Source organism: Haemorhous mexicanus, chromosome 7 (assembly GCF_027477595.1).
Source record: "Haemorhous mexicanus isolate bHaeMex1 chromosome 7, bHaeMex1.pri, whole genome shotgun sequence".
Classification (NCBI taxonomy): Eukaryota; Metazoa; Chordata; class Aves; order Passeriformes; family Fringillidae; genus Haemorhous; species Haemorhous mexicanus.
In genome coordinates this window covers 24,788,616-24,800,208 of record NC_082347.1, presented here as the reverse complement: position 1 = coordinate 24,800,208, position 11,593 = coordinate 24,788,616, and the positions used below count along the sequence as shown (strand labels likewise).

Here is an 11,593-nt window from a genome sequence, read left to right as displayed (position 1 = left end):
AAGAGAAAAAACCTTTTCCCTTAGCTGGCGCCCGGGGCCTTTCCTTGTCTCAGCTGCACATGTGGGGCAGAGTTGTGGTGCTCTGAGTGGCTGTGCTGGAGAATCCAGCAAGAGACTGTGGGGGCTTGTCTGGGGCTTCTGACCAGCAGCTCTTCTTTGTCTCAGTTTCCAGTATTCTGATCAGGGTGGAGAGTACATGTGTCTGTGCTAAACTTCTTGCTAGTAAGACTGGGAAAAGAATTACATCTATTTCCTGTGCTGGGGCTGTAAGCAAAGACTCCTACCCCACTCTCACAACACTTACAGGTTTTGTGATTTATTCTGTTGTGGTTTACTTACTTTTCATAAAAGCCATGCTTTGTGCCCAGTAAAAATGTGTTACCAGTTTATTGTATCAGTGTCTCTTAACTAAGCTCTACAGATTTACCATTTTGTCTTGTTCTGCTTTGTAAGTGCTGTAGACACTTTTGTCCTCATCTCGAGTACCTGAATAATTTAATTTACTTCATTTCCAAAGTCAATTATGAAAAATGTGACAAGGCTCTGGGATTTCCTGTTGAGGGTACATAGGCCTGAAGTTATATGCTGCCTCATTGTGTATGTGTTTTCCCTTGAAAACCCTAATTCTAAATACTATGATTATGTAAAACTTGCATCTTTCATCAATAAAGAAAAATCTCCTAATGCTTATGGATTTAAAGATACCAAATAGGATCAGCCAAGGCTCAGAAACTACAAGATGGATAATAATGAAAAATTCCCGTTGGCTGGGAGCCCATCTCCTGATTTTGGTGGGCTGACCTGATATTTATGAATGCCCGGAGTGGCAATGATTCAGTGGCAATGTGTTCAGGCTGGCTGACCAACAAAAGTCACTGTTACTTTAAAAACATGTCATTCAAAAATCAGTTTAGATAGCTTCCAGAAGGCATTTCTGTCTCTGGACTTTGCACTACACTGTAATCTTCTGAACCAGGTGGGTTTTAATCACATCACATCTATCCAGCACATCTATCCATGTAGCAAGGAAACTGCATACAGCATGTCTTCCCCTACCATTGCCTGTCCTGTTAAACTAGGGAAAAAAAAAAAAAAAAAAGGAGAAAAGTAGGGCAAACTCTGTAGCCTTTATGCAGGGAAAGTCCCATCAACTTCAGTGGGAGACTTGGCTCAGGAAGAAGTGCAGGAGCCAGGCCAAAGTTTTCATTCTGGTATTTCAGAAGCTAGTATTCCATGTTTGTGGATTAATGCCCCATAGCTTTGCAGAAGTGGCCTGTGAAATGCTTTCAACTCAGTGGATTTCTGCCATTTAATTCCTGCAACTTCCAGTTGTGTTTTAAAAAAATCTATTCCTCATTGGAACATGTTTGCCTGAATGTGACATTAGGAACACAGCCAGCAGTGCTCAAATATACTTACACATTGGCATAAATTAAACCCCATCCTTGCATCCTTGCTAAGGGACAGATAAGCATGAAGGGTCTCAGTGTTCTCAGATGAATCATACTTAGCTCATCAGTGGGTGCCTTGATTTAATGAAGCCACAGTATGTTAATGTTAACACTGCAGAAAAAGCTGAAAAGTTACAGGCAGCCATGCTAACTAGCTACAAGCATTTAAAAGCCTGGGCATGAGTTCCTACTTGGCTATTCTGGCCATAATTAATGATGACAAGTATGTTGGAAAAATAATTATTTTGCTTGCTTTTAAAGACAATTACTTTGCTTGAGGCGAATGAGGGGGTGGGATTTATGTGGCTGTAATAAGCATATGTAGATGGCATCTTCCCAGAAGAATATTATAGCCACAGGATCTTTTTAATTGACCTGAGATTCCTTTGTTCTGCAGATACAATTTATGTATGTGGTCACAGACTAAAATGACCCTACTTGTTCTAGGGCAGGCTTGGTTCTAAACTGCTGAAAGGAAAAAAAACCCTGCTTTTATCAGCCCAATCAGCAACAGATAGAAATCTCTCCTGGTCACTTTGTAGGGGGGAGAATTTTTTTTAAATTGGTACCCTCAGTGCATGCTCTTTTCATCTGATAAAATAGGAGTTGGGTGTATGGAAGCAGTCTGAGGTATTATTGCAGTCATCTGGTATCACTCCTATGTCTGGGCTTGCAAAGCAGAGCAGCTTTTGCCTGGCACACTGTGTTGCCATCCTCTGACAGCCACCTGCCTGCTCGTTTACCCTGCTGGGCTGCAGAGCCTTGGTCCCTTTCCAGCCTGGACACGGTGCTGGAGCCAGGAAGGGAGCACCTGCTTCTCCACCCGCTGCCACTCCAGAGCAGGCAGGTGTTACTGCAGGGTGGTGGAGGGCAGCTCCACCCTCCTGCCCACCCCTCACTGGCACTGGGGCACCGTGAGAGCCACACAGCCTGGTCACAAAGATCCTGTAACAATAAGGTTGTGTCTTACTGCCTTTCTCTCTGAGTTTCATGCTAACCAGGCCCAGGTGGGAAATAACCACAGAAAATCCCCCAAGGCTGCAATTCAGTGGAAAATTTCAACATGTGCAAACAACTAATGACCTTTAATAGAAATGAGGAGTTTTCATGTTTGCTGCCAGTCATTTCAGTGCTCATCTAAGATGGTAAAATTTTCTTGGGCCTCTCTCTTCTTGGGAGAGAGAAGAGGAACCAAAAAGCTATGTGCTGCTCACTTACATATCAGAAAAATCTCCCTGTTGTTCCCTTTTTTAATCGTGTGGTGGTTATACAGAAGTCACAGTCCCTTTCTCCAGTTCCCATCTGTAAGGTGGAGAAGATGATGCTGTCTTTCAGTAAAGTGTTTGAAACCTGATACTGAAATGTGTTACAGAAAATGCAGCAATGAAGAGCCATGGGTGCTTTTCTGCACACTACTTAGCCTGCTGCCAATAGTAAAGGTTGTGCTCTGTGCACTCCCAAGTCAGTCTCTCTGAACTGGGATCTGAGGTTGGACAAAGGAGGATAAGTAAAAGAGGAAAAACACACTAATTGTATGTTAATGAGGTTTTAGTACAATGATACATAGCAGAAAAAATTAGATTTCCTGCAGTCTCAGTTGTATCTAGCCCTTTCTAAAACCATTACCAAAGGAAGCACTCTTAACAGTGGGTGAATGATAACATTTGATGGTTTGGGTCCAATTCATTATGTTCTGTTCTATTCTATTCTATTCTATTCTATTCTTGGTGTCTCCAGATTTTTTTTCAGGATGGAAGTTTTACCTGATTTCAGTCTGTTTGGGGAGCTGATTAAGGAAACCTATGCCTGAGCAACAGAAGAGTACCAGAAGATAAAGAATAAACAGTTCTCTCATCATGAAGATACAAGGTCTTAGGGTTTCACAGTAGGCTGTGGTGGTAGGAGGTGGGGAGGGATAGAGAGAGATCCTGTGTTTCATGGCCCTGGATGAGAGATACAAATGTTTGTTTACATAAGTTCAAAGTTCTCCCTGGAAATTGCAAGTCTAACAGGAGGGCAGCCTCTGTTTTTAGCTCCAAGGGCAGAGTGAGCTGGAAATGAGGCAGAATGTAGGGTACTGGAGTTAAAAGCACTAGGGGTTTGTGCAAGGTCATTAAGGGGCCAGGATCTTAGGCAGCTGGAGGGATTACTGCATTAGTCTGTGTTTGACCTTGTGTTAAACTGGCAGAGAAGGGAGTTCCCTTGTGGTTGTGCTGTGGTTTTTACTGGTTGGGTTTTGGGGTTTTTTTTCATTTACTGAGTGCAAAAAGGCAGACTTAGTTCATCAGGAACTCCAATCTCGTGTGTCACTGCGTGTGGGACATGTTTGCTGGCAAAGAGGAAGCTGGTGTTTTGAGGACTATTTGGGCATGACATCTTTTCCCATGTACCCCACAGTGATAGCACAAGGAAGTGTCATGAGGTTCAGGAATGAACTCAGAGTTTGTCCTGACTGTTTAACTTCTCCTTCAAAATAACTAGACTCTAGAGCAAATTTTCGTTTAGGTCTGCTGGAAGGAATTAAGAGTGTTGGAAATGGCCCCCACCCCCAAATATTTCCAGATATCCATGGAAAGATTTGTGAGGCCGTAAATTATGTTAAATCTGGGAGAATGTGTGAGGGACACAAGATCAGTCAGTGTTTCCAGATTGAATATGGTGTAGGTTGGGCCATCTCCAAGGCAGAGCAGTAGCAAGTTGGGCCCCCATGCCAAGGTGCTATGTTGCTGTGGCAGTTGAGTAATGCAAAAGTTCTACCTGAAAAAATGCTTCCTCCTTTTATGATACTGTGCATTCCCCAAGTCCAACCCACAGCCTGCAGTGGCTCACAGATGGCAGTTGCCTGGGTCACTGACTCATAGGGACTCTTTTCTCATCTCTTTCCTTTCTACTGTTCCTCTCTGCTCCATAAATGCTTGAGAACGAAATGGGATTTTACAATATCAGGTTAACCTGACCTTAGTTTGAGCTGCACTATGGAAGAATTATTTATACCTGAATGCTTGTCAGCTGATTTCAAAACTATCTAATGAAAGAGCAGACGGTTGTTGGGTTGTTTGGTTCGGGGTTTTTTGTATGATGGTACAGAGACAAGAACAATGACACCCTATTGAATATCGTGGCATTTATGAATTCCAAACTGTGGTGAAGTTTTTCAGATGGATTTTTCCTGAGCATACAACTTGTCTTTCCCAAAAAATCTTAATATTTGTTTCCGTGCTGACAACAAATGGTTCAAGAAAAGGCACAGCTAGGAGCTCTACATCTTTTGAAGTGCAGCCTTGGTTTTTACAGTCTTCATTATAGTGTTGTATATTCTTTTACCTTTTAAGAGTAGTACTAGCTGCCTTTGGATCAGTTCCTTTGCCAGTCTAAAAAGCTGACTTCAAATCCAGTTAGTGGGTTAATGGTTATAGATTGCAAAACGTTTTCCCTTGCTGACAAGTAGCTGCTTTCTTGTATCTCAGTGCTCTGATGACTTGGCAGTACCCCAAAGGCTGGAATCAGTAAAAGCTGAGAGCTAAAGCACCACTGGCAGTATGGATTATGTGTATTTATACATTTTCCATAAGTCCAGGAACCTTTAAAAGGGTGAATTCCATCTTTGGGTTATTACACATACAAGGACTTGAAGCATAGAAACATTAGTATGCCCAAGACTGGGTAGTCAAATTTTCTGGCATTGCCCTTTATATTCCAAGGAATGAGGTGTTGCCTGCCCAACCAATATGCTGTGGTTGAGTGAATTAGAGGTAGGTGACTAGAGGGAGGCAAACACTGATAAATGTCATTGCCATTAAATGTGCTGTCCCAACTATATGGAATTCAAAAAGATATGAAGTCAATACCAAACTGCTTTAAACGCTCCAGAGAGGCAGCAGAAGCAACAGAAATAAGATGGAATTTCAAAATCAGGTTATCTTGGTTGAATAAAAGCAAAAGATTTTTAGGAGACATAAAAGCAGCATCATGGACTAAGGGGAAATAAACAGCTATCATTATACAGGACAAAGCAATGGGATAAGCCCTGGTTCTTCTCTTATTACCCACTGCCCAAGAGTCTCAAAGATTCTAGTTGCGTTGTTTTGTTTAAGTAAAAGCACTGTCACACTGTTGCCCCATTTGAAAAACAGGGAAACTGAGGCATGGGGTAGTGGGATGAGTGTCTGGAATCAAAACATCCTGAAGCAAGTTTTCTTGTGCCTAAGTGGAAATAGGGAGATAGCCAGAAGTGCCTAAGGAGGAAATGAAGAGATAACCCAGAGACATGACAGGAGATTTATAGTGCTACATTTTCTGCTCAGGACAAGGACTGGTTAATAGAATCAGGGGTTTTTTACGTTATCCAAACCTGTTGTGTTTTTTTTTTTTCCTTTTCAACATATGTTGCTGCAGCAGCTGAGTAATGCAGAAGTTCTGCCTGAAAAAAATGCTTCCTCCTTATATGATACTGTACATATTGTCATGGAAATTGTCCTCATTTCCCCCGAGCACACTTTAAATAACTGGAACAGCAGTGCTAATGAGCAGAAAGATATCTGCAATCCCCACCGTGCAACTTGACATACTTTATCCCACTCTGAATTCCCTTTGCTCATCTCTGAGCATTTTAAAGATCTGGTATAATAATTTGCTTTCTCTCTTTGGTCTGTTCATTTTGCTCTTAGCACTTGATAATAAAAGGTCAGCTTTGGCTGAAACCTCAGTGTTGCAGCCATGCCGTTTTTTACTGCCAAATATCTTAAGAAAAGCAAGTGTCTCCGAAAGGGTAAGTCGAGATATTTTTGGTGTGTTTAGTGTTGTCTGTTTTGCTTTAAATCACAGTAAGGGATTTGTTTTGAATTAACAAGCAATGGAAATGGATCTATTCATGCTGCCTGTTGTTTAGCACTGGGGGTTTTGCTAGGCTGTATGCAGTTTTAGTTCAAGATACAGTGTATGTTTTTATCTTGCATTTTACATTCAGAAAAGCAGACTAAGTGAGAATATGTTTAACTCTTTAAACATGCAGCATGTGTTTTGCACAGGGATGGAATCCTTGGTGCAGAACAAAACAGCAACAGAGAATATGTGTGTTTGTTTTTACAGATAAGTTTAGGTAGGCAGCTGAGTAATGGTACGCTATTTTTTGTCTCTTTTCTGCAAAAGGGGCATTTTATTTTCAATCTACACTGAAATAATAAATTAAATTGTACTTAGTGAAGGAACAGCACATTTCCTCTTAGCATCTCTCCCGTGTAGGGGTACCTGAGTGCATGACGTCGCAGAGATTTTTCAGCTTGCTGTTAAGAGGTTCACTTTGTGAATTGTTGTGGGGGCTTTTTCAGGAAATATTGATTTTTCTCCAGGTACATACAAAACTCTTCATGACAGCAATCTGCCTCTAGCATTGTAGAAATTGACAGTGTAGTAAAGTCCCAATACACACATTGCTTGTAAATTATTTCCTTCCTTTGCGTGTGTCTTCATTGTGCCATTTGTTGTTTAGCCAGCAGTCCAGATGTGGGGTCTGCCTAAAGGTGAATGGCAGTGATTTCATGTGTCTGGGACATGCATTAGTTCCACAGGATCTGAGGAATCTGACTTACTCACCTGGCTAATTCTATATATATTACTTGGTATTTATGAATGCTGGTGTTTACTTAATATGTGCATTTCTCTGATTCCTTTTTGAATATTATTTTTTTCTAAGGGTTTCATGCAAATGGGAATTGTATAGGTTTTCATCACTGGTGTACAGATGAGGAAAATATTTTGGAAAAAAGTTAAAGAAAACAAATTTGCATTACCTTTTTGTTTTCTTCTGGGTTCCTATTTTAAAATGGGATTGCACAAGATCTAGCAGTTGAGATGTGATAATTTAGTTAAGCTGACCTATAGATACTGGTTCCAACTGTTTGGTATTTTGTTGAGTGAGATGTGTACACACGTATAGCAATTCACACAATAATTCAGAAATTCCTAAGGATAGAATCATCTCAGTAAATTTTTTATTAAAAATAAGGAAAAAAGTATTATAACTGGATTGTTAATTTGATTGTGGTAAATTAGGTTTTAGTGTTTGTTTGTACATGTGTACATAAAAATGCCACTTTACAAGGATGGTTTTTGCCCATCTCCTGGGGGCACCCAGCTCTCCAGTGCTTTGTTCCCTTATGGTATGGGCCTCAGTAGCAATGTGTTTCTAGACAGGGGCTGAGGAAAGGTGCCTGCCTTACCTGTGTCTGCATTGCAGGGAGGGCTGATGGTGCAGCCAGGAGAGGTAGGGCTGGGCTTTTGAGAGATGACCGAGGGATGTTCAGGGAGCAGCAGCCAGTTGTACTCTTAGTGAGTCACTACCAACAGGAAAATTGTCAGCCACCTGAACTGAGGGTGATCCCTCTTGGAGCCCGTTTCTGCCAAAATTTATCTGACGTGTTAAATCCATCAAACTGTCCAGAACACCTCCTGAATCAGGCCTGCTGGCAGAGTAGAGACTCCTGATTCCTTCTGGTGCCCTCTCTGCTGTGTGCTGTCTTTTCTCTTCTTGCTACCCAGCCAGTCTGGGAAGGGCAGTGCTAAACCAGTGTGTGTCTGAGTGGGAAATGCTGAGGTAGCTGAGCCTCTCCGTGAGCTGTTCAGTGTCATTCTGTCCCTAATCTTGCTTTGAAGAAGCTGGACTTCTGACAGCTTTTGAGCCACTTTCCTTCCAGTTACTTAAGGCAATCCCCTTTAATTCCCTTTCAGAAAGAACTTAATTTGCAGAGGGTTTTACTGTCATCTGAATAAGGACATCCTTCCCAGTAAGCAAATGTGGATGTTCAAAGGCACTAAAAGAGTAGAGTGCCCTAGGCATAGCATCAAAAATGTGGTTGCATAAGAACTGTAGCAGCCACAGGCTCCAGTGGTTCTGACCTTGCTGTTCTCTGTGTCTCTGAACAGGGAAGGAGCAAACCATGAGGAACAGTGAGATTAGTGCAGGATCTGTGGTCTCTTTCCCACAGGTTCAGGTGGCCTAGGGACAGAAGCTGGGCTATGGACAAGTTCATGGCCAGAAATATTGGTTGAATGGGAAACAAAACTCCCAGGTAAATGCTCCTGGTTCAGCCTTGAGAAGGAACTTGCCTAGATTAATACAAGAAGTGGTCAGCAGAGATGGGAAGTGGAAGCTGATTCTCCAAAGTCTTATAGCCTGAAATGCCAGGAAGTGCAGGATTTTGTGGCTTAGCTCTTTTATACCAGGTTGTAGCTGAAGCCTGTTTCTTTCCAAGTGAGATTTATTCTCACAATGCACCATTTTATCTCTGCACTAGTATTCCAGGCCAGGCCACTCTGTGTTTTGAATTAATTCTCTACTTGTTTTTGTGGAGGCTGCAAGAGTTTCCAGACATGCCTGAAATGAAACACCCAAGCCAAAGAACAGTGTTCCCTCTTGCTGTATATCCTTTGCTATGCAGGCTGTTGGGCTTGTGGAGAATTCCTGCAGGTCTCATTTGGTGACACAGCCTTACCCTACTCATACCCTCTGTTAAACATGCAGCAATGACAGATTCTGGATTCTAAAACTCCTTTATTTTTTCCTATTATCAGTTTAACCTCAATCAGTTACATCCACACACACACCTTAAATAAGGCATCAAAACAATGAAACTATTTATTAACCTCTGCAGCCTGTTGTTAAAACCTTCAGTTTTCTCATGTCTTTTTCCAATAATTTTTTTTGTTTTCTTTGGCCATTTCCTGAGCACTGGCTCAATACTATTCAAAACTGGGCTATAAAATGTCATATAGTCATATTTGCCTCTGATCTGGCAAGTCACTGTCAATTTTTCACTTATGTCTTCATTTCTAGTGGGCAAAAAAGAAAGTTTCAGCTTCAGGAAAGCCTTTTCCACTTTAATTCAAAACAATTTAATAATGAATGTTTTATTGCCAAATGGTCCTTACTTTTCTGCAGCTGTAGATTTACAGGACTTCAAAGCTGGATGATTAAGGTGCAGTTTTAGTTTGTAGCCAGGCAAGCCAAACAACCTAAACTTCAAAGGAGGGGAGTGTTCTTTAATGTTGTGGGCTCACCCTTTGTGTTCAGCAAACGGAACTGCTGGGGAAAATGCCATGTGCAGCAGACAAGTGATGTGGCTGCCACTCCTGGGAGGGGGTCAGCTGGCTGCTGCCTGAGAAGAGCAGCCCATGCCCAGCAACCTCAGGATGTTTGATGGCTGACAGGTCATTTTTGCATGATGTTGACCTACAAGACTTTCAGCTTTGCTTTTAGTATTCTTAAAGCTTCTGTCTCTGGGGACCTCCAAGGCTGGTCATGCTAATGGCAGGATTTGAGCCTGAGCTCTGTTACCTCTTCTGCTTCATTTTGTCTGTGCCTGATTCTTTCCTCCTCTGATGTGCTCACAGAGTGGATGGTTTTATACACATTATGAAAGTTGAGGGCTATCCTGGCAAAAGGAAGCATTCACTCCATACAACACTATGATTTGTGGGGACTAAGATAGAGGACAGGAAATGAGGATGCTCTGCATCTATGGCAGTCATGCTGAAAAGGGGCCACTGTGAGTTTGCTTTTCTGTTAGTATTTCATGCAGTTAGCCCAACTATATATCTCCAGTTTGATGTAGCAGTGTTAGTGGAGAGAAAAAAGGAGCTTCGATAGATCCATGGAAATTGTGGTGGTGTGTGACTTTTCTTTCAACTCTGAAGCCCAAGCAATATGACCCTAACCCTTTGCATTTTATTAAACTTTATTGCACTTACCTGGTGGATTCTCCAGTTCAGAAAGTAGAACAAAAGCCTCATGATGAGGCAGAAAAGGGCCTGGATAATTCTTACTTCTTAACTGGTGTGTTATTTACTAGGACTGTTTCCTTGACTAGAAATCAGTCTTAAAAATCCCAATAAATAAATTCATTCCATAGGTTTGGGATGCAGCAAGGTGCAAGTGTGCAATGTTGATACCCTGAAGTGGTATCTGAGATCAAAGCAAGGTGCTTGGGTGTAGAGGATGAGTCCACGAACAGTCTGGATCCTGACAGTTCACTTGACTCTTTTGAGTTGTTGGAGCTCCCAGGAAATGGTGTGCTGGACTCCATGGGCTGGGAGATATGAAAGGAGCTGGCAGGACACCTCAGAGACATGTCTGTTGTTCAGTAAATGACTTGCAAAGCCATGTGGCTCTGGTGCCAATCTCCCTCATCAGTATTGAAGGCTGAGTGGAATTGGGGCTTTATCCAATCAGTATCTAGGCTTTTGTGGGATCTGGGCCACTGTCTCCACAGGGCTCTGGGATTCAGCAGCCAGAGAGGCCAGTGCTGCCAAGAATTGTAGTGCTCTAGAGGCAGAGCTGGCCGCTCTCAGTGACCCATGTGCATGCTGCTGACAGAGCAGTGACTTCAGCTCACCAGTTAAAGCTCTCCAGAGAGAGGAGGTGCCAGGCAACCTCTGGAGCTGCTGAGCAAAGTAGCAGCTTTGTGAAACACAGTACACTCCTAATTTCCTATGTGGCTTTCCCATTTTGAGAGCACTGCTTTGGTGAGAAAATGGCCTCCTTTCCTTTCCCAACCTGTGCTGGGAGGATGAGCTTCATGTTGTTCAACTTTTTTCCTTTCATTCTTTTCTCTCTGCTTTCTAGGGCTGGCACTACCTTTGCAGTTCCACACAACCAACCCTCTAAACAGTATTCCTTGTTTTGTGAGAATCCATGTTTGATTAATCTGGGTGCCTGGATGTGGTAGTTGTTTTTCATTCTGACTCTGCTAGCTGATATCCAGTTTCATACTGGAAATCATTGAGTGTCTCTGTATCTCAGTTCTCCACTGGTATGTAGGATTTTCTCATTGTGGCATTCAAAGGATTCTTTTGGGGTTTTTTTGTTAAATACAGAGAAGGCATCTCTCCACGGATGCACAATATGACCTGGGAAAGTAGTTTCAGTCTCTGTGTCTGTTCTCCCAGAACACTTATGTTTAAGTCTATGTGAAAAGCATATTCCAACAATGGAGAATAACTTTTTTAGCTTCTTTAATTTATTTAATAGGTTAAGCATACACTTAAATCATCACTTCTGTTTTCGTGTACTTATGATTGGTTTGCAGTTACTGTTGTGTTTCTAGTCCGTATTTGAAAAAGGCCATCCAAGCTGTGTTGGATGTTTT

The 11,593-nt window shown here is 42.1% G+C and overlaps 1 protein-coding gene across 2 annotated transcripts in view; it reads left to right on the top strand.

Moving 5' to 3' along the window:
- Nucleotides 1-5,953: 5,953 nt before the first annotated feature.
- The window catches only part of ARHGAP22 (Rho GTPase activating protein 22), a 52,927-nt gene continuing 47,287 nt past the window's right edge, over nt 5,954-11,593 (top strand). Inside the window, exon 1 of one of the 2 annotated variants that reach the window (XM_059851524.1) lies at nt 5,954-6,219. In XM_059851524.1, coding sequence (XP_059707507.1) covers nt 6,168-6,219 — 52 coding nt within the window. In that variant the 5' untranslated portion in view covers nt 5,954-6,167. The remainder of the gene's footprint in view (nt 6,220-11,593) is intronic. The other variant, XM_059851526.1, reaches the window with a different exon arrangement.